The sequence below is a fragment of the Vulpes lagopus genome, chromosome 5 (genome assembly GCF_018345385.1).
Source record: "Vulpes lagopus strain Blue_001 chromosome 5, ASM1834538v1, whole genome shotgun sequence".
NCBI classification, from domain to species: domain Eukaryota; kingdom Metazoa; phylum Chordata; class Mammalia; order Carnivora; family Canidae; genus Vulpes; species Vulpes lagopus.
Window position 1 is genome coordinate 111,123,736 of NC_054828.1, and position 20,345 is coordinate 111,144,080.

The window sequence follows — 20,345 nt, forward strand, 5'->3', positions numbered from 1 at the left end:
TATTCAACCTGACTCAAATCAGATCACCTCCATTAATAGATAAGCTAGGGATACTGATATTTAACTTTTAAGTCCCAACCTTTTTTTACTCCAAATCTTTAGTTACCCTTTCATATTTTATGAAAATGTACTAAATTAAAAATTTTCACTAGTGCTGCTTCATATCTGGATCTGATGAAAGATACCAACCTGAGATAAGAGCTGACTCCTTCACAAAAGTCCAGTTCTTGAAACCCTACATGGGAAATGTCTGTGTCTTCACTTATGTCAATTCTTGCTAGAACCAACCATACTGGGATATTATATTATAAAAATATACCAAATATTGGACACTCATGTCAGTACATTGCAGAAAATGTGTCTATTTGCTGTGTAAAGTTTATTAACATTTGAAGGAAACACTCTTATTTACACAGTGAAGTCTGGGGTGCTCAGGACAGCGAGACGGCATGGGGACCAGCACGAGGAATCTGGATATGTGCAACAGTCCCTGGTGCCTGTCCCAGAGACAACCCTTCCCAGGAGAAGTCGGCAGCATGGGGGAAGGCGCGTGCCAGAAGTGACAGAGGTCCATCAGCTTGTTCTCCATCCTCATTCTTCTTCACTTTCATTTTCAGGATCTAAGTCAGAATCTCCATTTAATTCTTTCTCACTGGCCACATCCCTGTCCTCCCCATTCTCCTCATCTTTTTCCTCAGCATCTTCCTCCTCTTCTTCGTTCTCTTCATCAACATCCTCATCTTTTTCACTTTCATTCTCCTCCTCATCTTCATCCCAGTTATCCTGTTGGAAAGAGATGAAGCATAGAAAACATTCATGAAGCCCTTGTTCATACAGACTAGAAGGGTATAAAGGCAGATTTATGGACCAAAAAACAAGGTACTCACATCAGAGTCCTTCTCTGCAATTTCATCATCTGACTCCTCTTCAGAAGATTCTGCAAGGGGAAAAACCCAGCCTTAAGTATGTGATCAACTCTGCAGAGGGCAAAGCCCTAAAAACTAAATAAACAGAGTCAGATTCTTGAATTTACTTTTAGAAATATTACATTCAGTGATCATCCATTTAAGCAGTAACATTAATAATCTTATCTGCATAAAAGTCCATTAATTATTCCACCAAGATCTCACTGGGTAGGACAAAGTACCAAAACCCTAACAAAATCATCTTAAAAAACTAAGCCAAGGATGTGGAGAAAAGGGAACCCTCATGTGCTGTTGGGAGAAATGTAATTGGTGCAGGCATTATTGAAAACAGTATGGAGTTCCCCAAGAAATTAAAAATAAAGCTATCAGATGATCTGTCAATATCATTGCAGGACATATGTCAAAGGAAACAAAATCAGGATCTCAAAGAGATCCCTGCACCGCCCCCCTGTTCACTGCAGCATTATTTACAACAGCCAAGACATGGAAACAACCTAGGAGTTCATTGATGGGCTGGATGGATGGTTAAAGAAAATGTGATATACATTCAGCCATTAAAAAAAAAGGAAATCCTCCTATTTGTAACAACACAGATGGTGAGGGGACTGTACTAGGTACAATAACTCTGGAGAATACTGTATGATCTTACTCATGTGTGCAGTCTAACAACACCAAGCTTGTAAAACACAAAGAACAGACTGGTAGTCACCAGAGGTATGGAGGGTGTAGTAAAGGAGTGAAAAGGTACCAAGTTCTGGGGCACCTGGATGGCTCAGTGGTTGAGCATCTATCTTCGGCTCAAGGTCATGATCTCAGGGTTCTGGATGGAGTCCCATATCAGGTTCCCATGGGGAGCCTGCTTCTCCCTCTACCTATGTCTCTGCCTCTCACTCTGGCTCTCTCATGAATAAATAAAATCTTTTTTTAAAAAAAGGTACAAACTTCCAATTACAGGTCAGTCCTGGGGATATAATGTACAGCATGGTAACCACACTTAACAATACCATACTGTGTATTTGGAAGCTGTAAAAAAAGTTCTCAGCATAAGAAAATAACCGCAACAATGAGTGGTGATGAATGTTGATTAAACATATTATGGTAATCATTTCACAATACATATTCAGAGATCATCAAATAATTATGTTGTATACCTAAAACAGTACAATATTATATATAATTATATCTCAATAAAACTGGAAAAAGTCTAAGTAATTAATAATAAAGTCTAATTTAGGTATGCTTTTATGTCCTTCAGTTATGTTTTATCATGTTCTCTATAAAGGTTTTGTTTCACTTATATTTTTAGGTACTTCTAGTTTTGATTGCTGCTGTGAATGAAATCTTTTTTCCTAATATATTTTCTGTAATACATTACTGAGACAATCATACTACTGACTCCTTTTTGTGATCTTGGTATTCCAGTAAACTTGTTTATTTTCATCTCATTAATGATGGTGTGACTAGATTCTGCTTCATTTTCTAAGTTGAGAAGGATAACTGCCAAGTCCAATGTTCTAGGATTCACTTCTTTCATACAATACTAGGCAGGATATGCAAAAGTAATAAAAGGTGCATTATTGTCTAGTTCCTGACTTTGTGGGAATACTTTTAAACTCTGATAAGACTAAGGAAATTCCTTTAAATTCCTAAGTTGCTTAGATTATCAATAATAAGATGATGAAAGGCTGAATTTTACTGAATTCTTTTTCTGTATCTACTAACGTATATTGTTCCCTGTTAATTTGTTAATGTGGTAACTACATTTAATAGATTTCCTGCTAATTTGCCTTAGAATCTTTAAATAAATTCCCCTCGGTAATGACATATTCTTTTACACAAGCACTTCTATAATAATCAACTTACTATTCAGGATATTTGAAGATGACCTAAAATCTTGTTTCCTTAACTATCATCCTTATTTGGTTTGACTCATAAAATGCATGAGTTGTTTATACAGGACAAAAATGAATTGTTCTTTGAAAGATTGACAAAATATACCTATAAAAACTCTGTGCCTGCTAAGGAGGGGACTTGATAGGATGAACAATGGGTGTTACACTATATGTTGACAAACTGAATTTAAATAAAAAATTTTAAATAAAACTCTGTGCCTGACATCTCTGAGCAAAGGTTTTGATTAAATCAATTTAAGGCCACTGGCTTATTCTAGGTTTCTATTTCTTTTTAACTCACTTTTGGTCATTACTGTTTCCTAAGAAATTACTTATTCTCATCTAGGATTTTAATGTGCTGGCATAAAAGTTTATTCATAGTGTATTCGTATTTAAATCTCTTCCACACCTAGTGTGCCTTCTTATTTACTGTACATTTGCACCTTCTCTTTTACTGGATCATATTTTTGCCACAGGTTTGCCCATTTTCTTAGAAAAAGCGTGCCATAGCATGATCTTACTCACATTCATATTCTACAAAATAAGTAACAGAACTCAACATTAAATAGTGAATGTTCCAATTCTAAACTCCACACTCCCTTCAAGCCTCACCTTCCTCATACACCAATTTTGCCTTTTGCGCAGGACAAGTCATTTCCTTTGTTTTTTCTGATGCTGTAACCTGAAAGGTAATCAAGTGTTGTTAGGAAGAGTACAAGGTTATCTCAAGGATGGCAGCCACCAACCACCATGCTCGCTCCACCTTCCCAAACAGTGAACTTGCCCTCAAACACTACGATGGATGACCTCAATAGGAATACAGACCAAATACAGGGCAAAAAATAAATTTGTCAAATAAAAGAATAAAGAATTATTCTGTAAAAGTTGAACCTCTTAAGGTGATCAGAATTTTTCTGCGCCAAAACTGTAACTGAATAAATACCCTGTAACTTGCTATTCATAGTAGCACAACCATCCTAACTGTATCAAAAACTAAAATAGGATGCTGAGAACCTTTGAGGAAAAGCTGAATCAGGCATAAGTTAAGTTTACTTACTATCAAATATATAACATTTCCAAGTTAAAGACTGGACCCTGATTTATCAATTTTTTGCTGAAACATGGGGCTTTCAATGATCAGGTAAACATTCCCTATTCCTCACTCTATTCCTATCACATTCAAAGCTTAGCACAAAACAATCTGATTTACTCACTTGAGTGATTAGAAGAATAAGCTTTCCATGAAGATGTGAGAGTTTCTGAAAAGTTTTTACTCTGCTTTCCATTAATTGGTATAGCGTTCCCAGCTGGGGTACCAGATCAGGCAACTGACGGGAGAAAAGATATCTCATACTATCATGACAAAGTACAGATAACAAACATACAAATCATGCTCAGATACACTGAAGTACTGAGTCACTGCATCACAAGCATCTGCTACAGCTCCAGTGGCAGTGGCTGCTTGGCACATTATCTAGCAACATCTCAAATTTTTCATAGCCTATGTCCTAAAGGCAAAAAATAGTTTTTAAAAAATAATGATGGAGGGGGCACCTGGGTACCTCAGTTAGGCTGATCTAAGCCTGGTGAGTTCAAGCCCTGAGTTGGGCTCTACACTGGGCATGAAGCCTACTAAAAGAATAAAAAAATAAAAATAAAAAATAAGGGAGCCTGCATGGCTCAGTGGTTGAGCATCTGCCTTTGGCTCAGGTCATGGGCCCGGGATCCTGGGATCAAGATCCCTATAGGGTTCCCTGAGGGGAGCCTGCTTCTCCCTTGGCCGATGTCTCTGCCTTTCTCTTGTGTGTTTCTCACGAATAAATAAAAAATCTTTAAAATAATAATTTTTTAATGATTTTTTTTTTATTCATGACAGACACACAGAGAGAGACACAGACACAGACAGAGGGAGAAACAGGCTCCATGCAGGGAGCCCAACGTGGGAATCCATCCCGGGTCTCCAGGATCACGCCCCGGGCCAAAGGCGGCGCTAAACCGCTGGGCCACGGGGGCTGCCCTAAAATAATTTTTAAGAATTAAAAATAAAATATTGAGGGAAGGCCAGTGTAATTGAGACAAAAAAAGAAAACAAAACCAAAAACCAAAACAAACAAACAAAAAAACCACCACGTATCTCTGGGCTTTCCTCTGAAATTTACTCTGATAATATCACATTATCTACCTTCTACCAGAAGACCCTATCAAACTAAAGGAACGTTTTCACAGCTTCCTGAGAACAGCACTGAGAGCGACAGAGTACAAAGCTGACCTTAGAGTATTTCAAATATGCTCCCTATTAAAGAATCCTCTGAACTATGCTTAAGGAATTGAAGCATGAAATCTGTCCCTCCAGGGGGACAAAAAAAAAAAAAAGAACCTCACTCAGCCCTTTAACTAGCCTGTACTTACCCTTCTACTGCTGACAATTTAGCATAACTAAGAGTTTCATTCAAATGTTAAACTTTAAAACTGCAAACAAGGCAGCCTGGGTGGCTCAGAGGTTTAGCACCACCTTCAGCCCAGGGCTGGATCCTGGAGACCCAGGATAGAGTCCCACGTTGGGCTCCGGGCATGAAGCCTGCTTCTCCCTCTGCCTGTGTCTCTGTCTGTCTCTCTCTCATAAATAAACAAACAAACATCTTAAAAATAAATAAAACAAAAAAAAAAACAAAAACAAAAAAAAAATAAAATAAAATAAATAAATAAATAAAACAGCATACAGGCACAAAATGATTAAAACAAAGTTTAACATGATCACATTCCAATTGTCATTCATCTCTTTCTTTATCTGTCCCTACTGGGACAATATGCTCCAGAAACAGGGGGATTAGGGCATCTGTCCATTACTTAAGCCTCAGGCTTAGCACAGTCCCTTGGCTTAGAAAAGGTAAAAGAGGAGGAAAGGAAGGGAAAGCACTCTGAGGAGAGAGAATTGCCCACCCACCCCCCCAATGGAGCCCTCTTCATACCATGCTTCTTTGATCTGTTCAGCCAGACTGAATGTTTATACTACTACTACTCCAGCAGTTCACCCTTAGCAGTTGGTTCCAGAAGGGATTTCATTACAAGGCCTCCTTAGGCTCTTTTTTACTTGTAAGCATGTAAATGAGGTTACCAAAAAAAAAAAAAAAAAAGTGTTGTCCTGTTTCCCACAAATCCAGATGCCTAGGGGAATTTCCTGTGCCCACCACCCACCACTCAGCCACTGCACTCACAGCTGCCTTCACCTCATCTCCCAAGAGTCTGTAAGCGGGGAAACCCAGCAGCCATTCTGACCATCTCGTGTACCTCCCCCAATTCTAACATCCTGACGGAATTCCCTCCAGTCTCATAGAACTGCTGGCCTCAAAGCAGGTTATCCATTTGTTTTCCCTATTTCAAACTACTGAAGGCAAAAGAAGTCTGAGAAAGAAAGAACAAGGAACAGTGACCAGGCTGAGCTGGATAAATGAAACTGTGTTAAGAAAGGAAGAGCAATTAAGAACTTTCTCCAACTGTTCACTATAACCTTTTAAGAAAATCTATTATAAGGTCCTAGGTAATAAAATTAAAGAAAAAGGAAAAAGGAAATTGTGTAATTTTATTTCTAGCTTAAAATATAACTGACTTAGTGGGCAAAGAACCCAATTCATATTATGACATATAACACTGTGTTTTCTGGTGCTGCTTTAAAACTGTTTCCTCCTTTCCATTTGCATAGATAACAAAGAGCGACAGAAGCCCCACAAAATGACATGTATTAAATATTTAACTTCATTTTTACCACAAGCTATCTTTCATTGTCCTGGGACAAGATGGAATGGGGAGATACATATTATATAAAAATAATTTTGCTAAACAGGTTATATATTTTTTAAAACACCTAAAGACTAGTATGCCAATGTTACTTTTCTCCTTTCTGTATTTCTCAACGTTTTCTATAGAATATATATTACTTCTAAAATCCAGAGCAAAAAAAAAAAAAAAAAGGCCAATTTCCAAAGTCAACGATGGTGACATTACATTGCACCTGGGGTAAAATAAAACCTTTAAAAGCAGTAGCTGACGGTTAAAGGGCAGGTGGAGGGAGGATGCTTTCATTAACACATCAGTTTCTAATCCTTATCAGAGCCACTGAGCAACAACAGCTGAAGACTTACTGTGGATAGATAGGATGCATGGACCGTTAACACACATTTGAGCCACTGAACCATTAACACAGCACTGAAAAAAAGAAAAAAAAATCTAAGTAAACGAATATTCATGAATTCAAAATTAAATACAACAGAGCTGTAATATTAGAAAACTCAGGCCAAGTGAAGATCTATAAATTGTGCCCCGTGAAAAACAACACTACTAAATAAATCATTGACTTTGACAGTCTTCTCATTCCTTTATGAGTCTGAGATCTGTGAAAACAGACTCATCTCATGGGGAGGAGAGGGGGGTAATATGGACTGAACATAACTCCCTTCCTCTAAAACAATTCAAGAATAAAACCCATGCTTTACTTCATAATTAACTGATACCAAGGCAATAAATTGAGCTCAAATCACTTGGCATTTTATGCCCACCATCTACTCACCATCAGGTACAAATAGCAAAAGATTTCCATGCCACATTAAAAGACAAATATAGACCAAAAAATGTGTAAGGTGGGCCTAATCAATGAATTCTCTGACTTTTCTCTGTGAGTTCCAAACACAAATGGAGTCTATCAGGGGAAAAAACTTAGAAAAGAAAAATTAGGGGGGCCTAGGTGGTTTAGTTGGTTTAAGCATCTGCCTTCAGCTCAAGTCATGATCTCAGGATCCTGGGATGAGCATAGGGCTCCCTGCTCAGCAGGGAGTCAGCTTCTTCCTCTCCCTGTGCCCTTCCAACTACACCCCCCACCCCATGTGCTCTCTCTCAAATAAATAACATATTTTTAAAAAAGAAAAAAAACAACTATATACTGTAGCACTGATAAAACTACACTGTCAGCTTAGGATCCCTGAGATACCAACCCCCTATTCAAATACTTCATCATCAAAGTATTAATAAAAACACAAAATTCAGTCCTATAAAATATTTCCTTACAGTGTCTTAGCAACTACCAGAGGTTGGGGAAGTTCTACAAATGGCAATTTTACATCTGATTAGGACTAAATCATTAAGACTAATTCATTACACAACCAGATAATGAAAATGAAAAATTACACAGGAGTTTTCTTTAAAAAGAAGAAGAAAGGAGGAAGGAAGAAAGGAAGAAAGGAAGAAGAAAGAAGAAGAAGAAGAAAGAAGAAAGAAGAAAGAAGAAGAAAAACTGTACTAAAATCTTAGGATTAAGAGTTATTCAATCTTGGGCAGCCCCAGTGGCTCAGCAGTTTAGTGCCACCTTTGGCCCAGGGCCTGATCCTGGAGACCTGGGATCAAATCCCAAGTCAGGCTCCCTGCATGGAGCCTGCTTCTCCCTCTTGCCTGTGTCTCTGCCTCTCTTTCTCTGTCTCTCATTAATAAATAAATAAAATCTTAAAAAAAATAAAAAAGAGTTATTCAATCTACAGTAGGTGTGGGGAAAGCAGTATCTGACCCTTCTAGAGTTTTACCAATTAAGTGTGGAGCTATCCACTATGTAATGCTGTCAGAAAATGTTTTTAACAATCACCTCTAAAATATTAATAAAATCAAAGCAATGTAAGTCCCCTAAATATCTTACCTATTAGGATGTCCCTGCAATCTCTTTGTAAGCTGAGGGGGAGAAAAACCGTATTAGTGACAGCACTTCAGAGACAACCAATGTGCATCAATTCCCACAATACACACATCCAGGAGAACAAAAAACAGAAAAGAATATTAACAGGGCGTGCCTGGACATCCAACTCTTGATTTCAGCTCAGATCTTAATTTCAGGAGAAGATCGAGCCCCAGAATAAGGGCTCTGTGCAGGGCAGAGAACACCTGCTTAAGATTCTCTCTCCCTCTCCCCCATCCAAAAAAGACTATTAGGAAATCAATATTCCTAAAGAATTCCTAAATTTCCTAATTCCTCACTGTTCAAGGAACATAACATAATCTAGGAACACATTCTCACAATAAGAGTAATTACCACCTGATAAAAATCTAAGCTACAAGTTATATAAATGAATGTTCAAAACAGGCAAACCCAGGGACAGAAAATAATCTGTGGCTGCCAGAAACTGGGAGTAAGGGAGAATGGTGGTGAACGACTAACTGGCACACAAATTTTTTGGTGTGACAACTGCACAACCTGTAGATTATTAAAGAAAAACACAGCACAATGCATATACATACTAAGAGTATATATTATGGTATATGAATTATATCTCAATAAAAAATACACTAAAAAATGTGGACTAGGTAAATTTTGAATAGATCTATTATCTACTCTAAGTACCCTGCTTGCTTACATATTACAAATCCATTTCTCTAAACACTAGATTTTCTCTTAACTCACAGTGTTAGGACCTTAAAATGAAAAGAGTACAGTTACCTCTTGTAATAATGGAATAACAGCATGCAGGGGCATCCTTAATACAGTCCTCTTAATTAGGTTTAAATTCCTAGTTTGAAGTACTTTCTGTGAGAAAATAAAAGAAACATAAAGATAAGTATATGCAGAAGCTAAAGACACTAAAGGAAAAACAGTAAAAATGGTATTTTTTCTTTTTTAAATTCAATTTAATCAACATACAGTGTACTATTAGTTTCAGGGAAAGAATTCAGCGATTCCTCAGTAGCATAGAACACCCAGTGCTCATTACATCAAATGCCCTTCTCAATGCTCATCACCCGATTACCACATCCTCCACCCACCTTCCCGTCAGCAACCCTCAGTTTGTTTTCCATAGTTAGAGTCTCTTACGGTTTGCCTCCCTGTTGTCTTATTTTCCTTCCCTTCTCCTATGTTGATTTGTTTTGTTTCTTAAATTCCACATAGGAGTAAAATCATATAGTTGTCTTTTTCTGACTTATTTCACTTAGCATAATACCCTCTAGTTCCATCTACGTCACTGCAAATGGCAAGATTTCATTCTTTATGGTTGAGTAATACTCCAGTGCATATGTAAAACACTCCATTGTATGTGTCTATATATATGTATATACACATACATCTATAACACATCTTCATTATCCATTCATGTATCAATGGACATATGAGCTCTTTCCACATTTTCGCCACTGTGGACATGCTTCTATAAACACTGGGGTGCATGTGCCCCTTCAAATCACTACGTTTGTATCCTCTGGATAAATATCTAGTAGTGCAATTGCTAGGTGGTAGGGTAGTTCTATTTTTAACTTTTTGTGGAACCTCCATACTGTTTTTAGGAGTGGCTGCACCCATTTGTATTCCCACCAACAGTGCAAGAAGGTTCCCCTTTCTCCTCATCCTTGCCAATGGCTGCTGTTTCCTGAGTTGTTCATTTTAATCATTTTGAGCAGTGCGAAGTGGTAGCTCATTGTGATTTTGATTTGTATTTCCCTGATGCCGAGTGATGTTGAGCATTTTTCTTGTGTCTGTTTTAACAACCAAACAATAAAACACCAACTGAATTTTAGTGAATGAAGATTGGAAGGGCTGACTGGAGAATGTTATGTTATGGTCTTTGGCTATCAAGAAAGAATAATCTTAAGGAATCAAGACATTTACTTTGATGAACGGAGTTTCTTCTCTACAGATTCTAAACTTTATGAAATTTTTACATAAAATAGAACACCTCTAGACATTTACAGATATATGCCACTTTAGAGAAGCTATCAAACTGTCATTTTATGAAATCAGAGATATATCCACATAAGATTGAGCAAAACATACTAAAACCACACTTAGAAGCAACAAATCTTTTAAAATTATCAACTTTTGATAAAATTTTAAGATAATTAAAAGATCATACATAACAAATGCTTGAAATCAAAACCCTGGAAGAGTACATCAACTGGAGAAACCCAGTCTCCACTACAGGGTACAGAAAATGAGAGAGAGAGAGTAGTCCTAATCCTGGCAGGCTTTTCAATGTCTCCAAACCCCAGATGCTTCATCTATAGGTAAGAGTGTGAAATACAAGTCCTTTCAGGTTCTCAAAATCTTCATTCTCCCCTTCCTCTTGAACTTTTCTATGTATTTATTCTTTCCAAAGAGTTTAATTCCCAGAGGAACTTCCCTGATGATGGATGCATGCTGTTTTGGTGATGATTGGTACTCTAAAGGCCATGCTTAAAATATAAACAGCAGAAGTACCAAAGAGCAAAATACAGAAGACTGATTATAGCCTATTTTAACAGCATCTTTTCAGAATTCCCTATGAATTTTATTTACTTACAAAAATATCTTTACACCAAGCCCTTTCAAATCCATCAAAAACTATACAAAAACTACCACTGGAATAATTGCATAGTTCCTCATGCAAAAGAAATAAAACTTTTTATAAAAGTGAGGAATGGACTGTCCTGATTAAACAGTTTCAATTAACCTAAATTTATATTTTCAAATAATCAGAATACAAGATTCAAAGCAAAATATGTTGATCAGAACTTCAACAGTAATTCAGAAGATGTGTGATGATACTAAACATTCCTCAAATCATGTTATTATAAATACCAGTTATCACAAAGTTTGAACAATGTACAGGTTATAGGGAACAATCTATCTGAACTAGTCTACAAATTACTATTTGAAATAAGACCCACTCTTGTTAGGGCCCTCAATTTTCACAAGATGTTCACCAAACTATCAGGTTTCAGGTCTTAACTGGCCAAGTAGGATAGCAGCCCTTCAAGTCACGGGATATAAACTTGAATCTATTGTTGCGCATTATTTATACCAAAAGCTTAGTTAAAAACAATATAGGAATGAGGGTTTAAAAAATATGTAGTTTGTGAAATCTCCTGGTGCTCTAAAATATAAAGTGATCAAATAATTTGTTGTCTAAACTAGGACACATGACAATGAAAGTCACTATTAATTATTATACCAAGATAAGAGGTATAAACTAGAACTGTCAAAGGCCAACAAGAGTACATATGGCTTAGAGCACCTGGGTGGCTCAATTGGTTAAGTGCCCATCTTGACTTTGTCTCAGGTCAAGATCTCAACAGGATTGTGAGAAGGAGCCCCACCTAATTAAGATTATCTCCCTCTCCCTCTCATCTGCTCTCCTTCTCTCTTTAAAAAAAAAAAAAAGAGTGCGTATGGCCTAGCTGTTTAGAAGTTCTATCAAACTGCTGGACAGAAGAATTTTTAACAAGCTCTCAAGTAATTCTTATGCTAACTAACAAGAGAGTCTATGATAATTTTCCAAATTAAAATAAGAAAAGCAAGTCACCCTAAACCAAAGTAAAGTGTTAATGGATATAGAAGTTAGCATTAATTTCCACTGAAAATATATTTAAAGAGACAACCCTATAAACCACAGTTGTAACTAGCCAAGAAAATATTGAAGGTTTTTCTTTTACAAGTCTGCTACACTATAACTGAAGCATAATAAACAGTACACACTTAAATATACTATTTAATCAGTATGACATAAACATTTATCCATGAAGCAAACACTATGATAAACATTCCATCACCTTCAAGCCTCCTTGAGCCCCTTAACATTCTAATCGTCCACCCTCACCCCCAGGTAACCACTGAACTATATATACTGGTCTGCATTTCCTAGAATTTTTATATAAATAGAATCATAAAGAGCATGTACTCTTTGGCTTCTTTCTCACAGCCTAAATTTGAGATTCATCCATGTTGCTAATGTATCAATAATATATTCCTAACAGTGCTAGATAAAGAATTTGTTTATTTGTTCCTATGTTGAGGAACATGTGTGTGTTCTCTCAAGGTTACAATTATTTAAAAAATATAAAGTTGCTAGCATCATTCATGTACAAGTCTTTATATGAACATGTTTTTGATTTTCCAGGTAAATACCTATCCGTAGAATATGGCTGGGTCTTATGGGAGATGAATCTTTAACTTTTAAGAAACTGCCTAATTCTTTTCCAAAGTAGCTGCACCATTTTATATTCCCACCAGCAAGATATGAGATTCCAACTGTACCACATTCTCACCAACAGAAGGATCTTTTAAATTTTAATCAACCCACTGCAGGTATGTAGTGTTAGCTCATTGTCATGCTAATTTGCATTGGTGGTGATCCATGATATGTAATACTTTTAAATGCACTTACTGGCCATTTAAATTCTTTTGTGAAGTATCTGTTCACACCTTTACCAGATTTTTATTTGAGTTGAGTCTCATTATTGAGTCTTTTATATTTTCTGGATAGGAACCCTTGTCTGATGTAAGGACTGCAAATATTCTGCCAGCCCGCAGCTTACCTTTCCTCTCTCTTAACAGTGTCATTTCAAGAGTAAAAGATTTTAACTTTCATTAAGTCCAAATGACCGCTTTTTCATTAAGTCCAAATGACCACTTTTTTCCTGGAGTGTGTAATGCTTTTTGTGATGCCATCAAGACTCTGTCCACTAATGTTTGCATATATTTTATCCTATCTTCTAGAAGTTTTGTAGATTTCGGTTTTACACTTATCTATTTTGAGTCAACTTTTGTGAAATAAGAGCTGAGATGTATTTTTTTTTTCCACATGGATATTTGGTTGGTACAGGATTAATTGTTGGAAAGATTTTACTTTCTCCATTAACTCAACTAATTGTGTATGGTCTATTTCTGGACTATTTTGGTTCCTTAATCTGTATTTATTTTTCACCATTATCAAACTATCTTGATTACTATACTTTATCTTGAAATTGAGTAGGCTTGGGACGCCTGGATGTTTCAGTGGTTGAGCGTCTGCCTTCGGCTTAGGGCATGATCCCGGAGTCCAGGATCTAGTCCTACATCGGGTTCCTTATGGGAACCTACTTCTCCCTCTACCTATGTCTCTGCCTCTTTCTCTGTATCTCTCGTGAATGAAGAAAAAGAAAAGAAAAAGAAAAAGAAAAAGAAAAAGAAAAAGAAAAAGAAAAAGAAAAAGAAAAAGAAGAAAAGAGAAAAGAAAAAGAAAGGAAAAGAAAGGAAGAAAAGAAAAGAAAGAAAAAAAGAAAAGAAAAAAGAAAAGAAAAGAAAAGAAAAGAAGAAAAGAAAAGAAAAGAAAAGAAAAGAAAAGAAAAGAAAAGAAAAGAAAAGAAAAGAAAAGAAAAGAAAAGAAAAGAAAAAAAGAAATTGAGTAGGCTAAGTCCTCCAGTTTTACCTGGAGATGCTGCTGAAATTTAATTGGGAATGCACTGAATACACAGAAAAGTATGGGGGGGGGGGGGAATTCCTCGGTTAACAGTATTAAATCTTTCAACCATAAACATCTCTACTCAAATCTTTGTTAATTTCTCTCAATTTTTGTAATGCAGAGGTAGAGGCATCTTTTACAGTGTATTTTACAGTAGAATTTATCCTACTGTAAATGGCACAAAATTATTTACCTACATTTTTAAAAATCTAAAAATAGCTGTCGTCTGTGGATGCCATGAATTACATAAATGACTAGGCTTCTCTTCTCATAAGCTATAGACATTTTCTTTGAGTCAAATTTCCACCTTTCTAAAGCCACAAATTTAATGTCAAGTTTTCTATGGTAGGGATTCTTCTCACTTCTAGTCATATGATACATTCCTGCCACTGCTCATTGCCTTCTTTCATTTTTATTGTCCTCCTGCTATATTTCATGTATAATCATAAGGTAACTTTTGGGATTAAAGAAGAGTATTTTTAGGAGAAAAAAACTATTGGGGGGAAAGGTCTGGGTGGCTTAGTCAGCTAAGTATCTGCCTTCGGCTGAGGTCATAACCTCAGGGTCCTGTTCAACAGAGAGTCTCCTTCTCCCTCTCACTCTGCCTCTTCCCCTCCTCCCTGCTTGTGTTCTCCGCTCTCAAATAAATAAAATCTTTTAAAAAATTATATATATATTTTACTTATCTCTTTTTTTAAAGGGTTATTTTAAAAGAAGCTCTTCACTCTAACTTTTACAGGTCTTTTCCAGCACACAATGTTTCAGGATTCTACTTTCCAATTACTTCTACTTAATACAACAATGTATCACCTAAAGACCTCTAATAATGAAAAAATCTTATGTGTACAACCCTTCACAATTTAAGAAGTGCTTCCAAAAAGGTCATATTGTTTCCCCAACAACTCTGTGATGTCTGATAAATACACTGTCACCTTTGAAGTGCCAAAAGATTTTAACCTGAATCTCTACAAGCTTTTAGATCCAACTACCAGTGTACAAGAAGTATGTTAGAGGAACATGTTAAATGATATCATTTACTGGATTAAATGACACAACAAAATGGAGTTTTACAGAAGGCAAAAATCCAGAATGTGAGAATCTCTTCAGGGCAAATAACATAGCTTCCCCAAAAACTTAACTGCAAGACACAAAAGAGGCATTATCTCCCCAATACTGTGTGTACTTCATGGGGATCCCATTTTGAAGAAAGCAAATATAAAAACTTACGAAGTTCATGAGACAATCAGGGAAATATAAACCTACTAACTGAATATTTGAGGATTTCAAAGAATTGCTGTTTACTTTTTTAAGGTGTAATAATGGATTGTGGTTGTTTATAAAAGGAGTTGTTACTGTCAGAGTTGAACAAGGATGTATTTATGGATGTCGTCTCTATGCTTCACTATAACCTAGGGAGGCCTGTGGGCAGACACATGACACAATGACAAATAGATTGGCTAGTGCTGATAATTTGTGAAACTCAGTGATGAGTGCGTGGGGGGTCCACTGTAATAATTCTAAATGTTTTGAAATGTTTCTTTAAAAAAAATCGGTAGCTGATTTACTTGTATTACTGAGAAAGGTTTCAAAGTATAGTTAAGGAGACAACAGCAGCAGATAAATTACGTTACATTTTAAAAACATTGTCCACTGTTTTCTACAGCTTATTTTCATATAGGTTACTATGTCATGTAACTAAAATCCACCTTTCAAATTACATACACTCACAAACTATTTTACAAGTAATTTTACAAAAAATTTTAGGATGTGATTTCCCCTCGTTTTGTAAAATCACCTTAGACATAAATGATATTCACATTTAGATCAAAATATAAATCAGAAAGACGCTATTCATAGGTTACATGATTCAAGTAACCTATGAATAAAGTCACATCAATACTAAGTGGCACCATAATATTGAATCACTAAGAAAATGTAAACTGATTTTATCTAATCAGGCAGTGCTTAAATCCAATTTTTACATTAAATTTTCTCTACAGACCACTATTAAATTCTAGAATTTAAGAGGACCTAATTATGTAACTTCATACAAGCAGTCACCAACTTACAAACACAGAAATAATAAATACCTCCCTTATATAAATTTCTAGTACTTTTACCTCTAAATACTTCAAACATAACCCCCAACCCTCTTGAATTTTTCCCCCAAACCTCCTACCCATTGCCAAGGTTCCACCTCACCGGCCCCTCTCACGGCCAGGGGGAAATAAGTTTCTGGAATCCAGAGTAAAAACTCAGGAACGCATTTTCCTACAGAAAAAAATATAAATTGTGATCTAGAATGCTGAGTATTATAGTTCAGCTACACTATGTTTATAAAAGGCTTTTGTAAACTAAAGCCTAAGACCTAATAACAAGTCAGAACAATATTTCTATGAGAAAATGCATTCCAGGTTCAAAATAATTTAACACAATGCCTTTGTAGGTTGGTGACTGTCTGTATAGTGCCACCAAGTGATCTATACTTGAGTACAGTCAGAAAATATTAAATTCAAAATAGCTATATCACATGACTATTCACTTGAGTGAGCTAGGTCAATCACTTTCTAAGAAAAATTAACTGTCTTAATTCATTTGAAAAACTGCTGTAATACTTACATTTAGCATTTCGAAATCATTACTTTCTAAACCCTGTGTGAGAAGAACTGGAAAGCTATTTGTCTGTGGAAGATCAACCTTTTCTTTCTTTGTATCTATATCCAGTGCTCCCAGGCGCTCTTCAATGCTAACCTGCAGAACAGAAATGATCTATTAATGTGAAACCAGACAAGGCCTAAAGTAGCTTGGTCCAGGGGCAAATGGGTGGCTCAGTCAGTTAAGTGTCTGCCTTTGACTCAGGTCATGATCACAGGGTCCTGAGACCAAGTCCTGCATCTGGCTCCCTGCTCAGCAGGGAATCTGCTTCTCCCTCTCCTCCACCACCCACTCATGGCTCCCTTACTCTCTCAAATAAATAAAAATCTTAAGGAAAAAAAAAAAAAAGCCGCAGAGACAAGTACAATAACCACAGGAAGGAAGGTCTAGGGAGCTGAGAAAAAATGAAATTTTATAAGTTAAGAGTTTAAAATGATGACCAACTATCACTAAACTAGCCAGGACTGCTCAGACAGCCAAGAGAAGAGGCATCACTGGAAGTCAGCAACATGCGAAACCCAATGGAAATCATCACAGCAAGTCCTGGCTTGATGTATTCAATTATGTGACCCAGCTGACCACTAACAAAGGCCAAAACAGCACCTTCTGTAGTTAGTACAATGTCTTCTCCATTAACAGTGGCCAAGTAAATATCTCACAGTCTACAATCTGGAATTTCAGGAACCTGTGCTGCTGGGGATGAGAGAGAGAGTTAACAGCAGCAATCTCAGTTCCTCAAGTTCCAAGTCTGGCTCTATCCGATATATGTGTTAGAGTCTCAAGAAGAATCTCAAAAATCGTCAGAGTGCGAATCTCAAACATCATCAGAGTGCCTCGATTACCTCATTTTCCCCCAATTTCCTCTTGCTCTCTACTTCCTCAGTTTGTGGAAGAGCAGGCTTGATGGCTGCATGATGACCAGGCACCCCTGGCACCAAAACTTTTGCTTCAGAATTCATCACTGGTGTTCTCACCTGTTGAATAGGAACAGCAGGGACGTGACCAAAGAAATGGTGCCTTTGTCCTAGCAAGATTTAGCCCCAATGAGAAAACGAATTAAAAGGTTCTTCTATTGCAAAAATCTAACATAACTAACTTAATATATGAATTAAAGATAAATTTTAACTGAATGTTGGCAAATGTTTTTAAATTATAATCTGAAAGTTCAGTTTTACAGTTTTCAGTATCACATTAGAGTAAAAACCAGGAACAATGTTTATAGATTACAGTTTACTTAAAAACATTAGAGTATGCAACCATCTCCAGTAATCGAGCTTTGCCAGAAATGCTCAGACAGCCAAGAGAAAGGTGTCATCTCTGGAACTCAGCCAGAAGCGAAACCATATATGGATGTCATCATAGCATGTATTGGCTTTCCCTTTCTCATTAAACTGCCAAACATATGATATCTACATATAGACGCCATGTTATATTCAAAATAAAGCATGATGATGATGATTAGTGTATATACGGTGTTCAATTCCAGACCCATCATTTTAGGCTTTATTCCACCGTTAAATGTAAGATTCTTCTCAAAGTTATGCTCCTTTAAATATTGACATTGGTAAAATAAATTGATAAATGTGATGTTTATTTAATGATCATCCGTGGGGGCAGAGGCTAACTCCCAGGTTTCAACTTCTAGTTATCTATTCACTCATGCACTTAACAAATCAAGAGCACAAGAGTTTTATAATCTTGTTATCTGAGACCTAATCCCACAAACTTGTTAAAACAAAATCATAAAGAGATGGTATCAAAGAGTCTAAACATAGTATTATGTAACAATTCGATTCACCTAAATCTCATTTTTCTCAATTTCTAATATAAAATGCACTCACCTTTGTTATAGCCGTTTCTACTTTGGGGGCCCAGCAGTTTGAAATATCTCTTATTAAACACATATGAGGTTCTTTGGAACTTAAAGCCTGGGAATATAATTTTAAAGAGGAGAGGGTATGGTGGAGGAAAAAAAAAAAAAAAGAGTGTCAAATAAAGGAATTGGGAATAAAACATGAAAAGCAAATGCCTACTTGTGCATTTTTTATAAAAATACAAAAAAGCACAGAAAGCTTCCCCACAAAACTGAGCCACTCAGACTGATGACCATTCAGATTAACGGCAGCAGAATAAAGTGGGTCAGTATTAAGCATAATGTGTACTTTCTTCAGTTAGGAACTGCTCGAATTTTTCACGTGTATAGTTTTAAAAGATCAACTGGTTTTGTTGTTTTTTTTATTTATTTATTTATTCATGAAAGACACACAGAGAGAGAGGCAGAGACATAGGCAGAGGGAGAAGCAGGCTCCCTGCAGGGGATCCTAGGACTCAATCCTAGGACCCCAGGATCACCTCCTGGGCCAAAGGCAGATGCTCAACCACTGGGCCACCCAGGTACCCCAGATCAACAACAGGTTTTGTGTTTTCTTGGGTTTTTTTCCCCCATGAGAAACACAGAGAGGAGAGAGAGAGAGGCAGAGACACAGGCAGAGGGAGAAGCAGGCTCCATGCAGGGAGCCTGACATGGGATTCGATCCCAGGTCCTCAGGATCACACCCTGGGCTGAAGGCAGTGCTAAACCACTGAGCCACCCGGGCTGCCCAATCAACAGGTTTTTAAGTGCAACAGATTTTAAAGAAAACATTCCAGTTTGTCACCCCTATAAAGAATAGTATAAGCTAAAAAAGAATATTTCTATCCTAAAAAAGAATGTTTCTATCCTAAAATTTCCTACTGCTATATTTCCCACAACCAAGTCAAAGACAGCACTGCTGATGAACAAAAATGCTCTAGGGTCCACATCCTTGATGTGGTATCAAACGGTGGGAATAATCAGATGCTGCAAAGTACAGGTTACCCATAAGGTGTTATGGTTATATGTAATCCTCTATAACCATATAACCAATTAGTATCCAGAAAGAACCCAAACAAGCAGAAACAATGGCTTTATCTGCAGAGAAGGGTTAGGGGGTCCACATACAGCAAGAAGACTTAGGTTTACAGCTTAACACCTTTCTCCTTTCATTAAACCATATCCATGTGTTAAGTTTTTAAAAAGTAAAGAATAAACTCAACAAGAGCTTAAATTTAAGCTTAAAATAAACTCAGCCGGAGGTTGCCTGGGCATGTAATATTCCACTCATCATCTCCCAGGGGGCCTTACTGAATAAAAGCAGTATAGGGACACCTCGGTGGCTCAGTGGTTGAGCATCTGCCTTCAGCTCAGGGTGTGATCCCAGGGTCCTGGGATCAGGGTCCCCATGAGAAGCCTGCTTCTCCTTCTGCCTAGGTCTCTGGGCAGAGACAGAGAGGGAATCCCTCTCTCTGTCTCTCATGAATAAATAAAATCTTAAAAAAAGTAACTGTACCACTCATTAAATTTCCACTGAGAAAATTCAGTGAGTACTATTACCAAGGGCTCCTTTATTAAGATTTAGCTTTGGGAGAATCGGGCAAAATTCACTCATACCTATGCTGACCAAAATATTGCCTACTAGGGACATGGAGGTACTTAGCACTTGAAATGAGGCTATTCCAAACTGAGATGCGTTTGTAAGTGAAAATATACACCAAACATCAAAGACCTAATATTAAATAAAGGAGGAAAGAGAATAAACTATCTCAAATAATTTTCATATTGACTAAGGATT

The 20,345-nt window shown here is 36.8% G+C and overlaps 1 protein-coding gene and 2 non-coding genes across 3 annotated transcripts in view; all 3 read right to left on the reverse strand.

Moving 5' to 3' along the window:
• Window positions 1–360: 360 nt before the first annotated feature.
• Window positions 361–20,345, reverse strand: part of WDR43 (WD repeat domain 43) — a 43,818-nt gene continuing 23,833 nt past the window's right edge. Inside the window, exons 9-18 of the mRNA XM_041756812.1 lie at window positions 18,537–18,623; window positions 17,538–17,669; window positions 16,660–16,791; window positions 9,291–9,377; window positions 8,496–8,527; window positions 6,958–7,021; window positions 4,033–4,146; window positions 3,431–3,500; window positions 888–937; window positions 361–783 (exon numbers count right to left, since the gene is read on the reverse strand). Of these exons, the coding sequence (XP_041612746.1) occupies window positions 592–783; window positions 888–937; window positions 3,431–3,500; window positions 4,033–4,146; window positions 6,958–7,021; window positions 8,496–8,527; window positions 9,291–9,377; window positions 16,660–16,791; window positions 17,538–17,669; window positions 18,537–18,623 (960 nt within the window). The 3' untranslated portion in view covers window positions 361–591. The remainder of the gene's footprint in view (window positions 784–887; window positions 938–3,430; window positions 3,501–4,032; window positions 4,147–6,957; window positions 7,022–8,495; window positions 8,528–9,290; window positions 9,378–16,659; window positions 16,792–17,537; window positions 17,670–18,536; window positions 18,624–20,345) is intronic.
• LOC121492286 lies at window positions 17,160–17,235 on the reverse strand. The gene has a single exon (XR_005988182.1). It is a non-coding gene; the product is annotated as a small nucleolar RNA SNORD53/SNORD92 (small nucleolar RNA).
• Window positions 17,981–18,060, reverse strand: LOC121492285. The gene has a single exon (XR_005988181.1). It is a non-coding gene; the product is annotated as a small nucleolar RNA SNORD53/SNORD92 (small nucleolar RNA).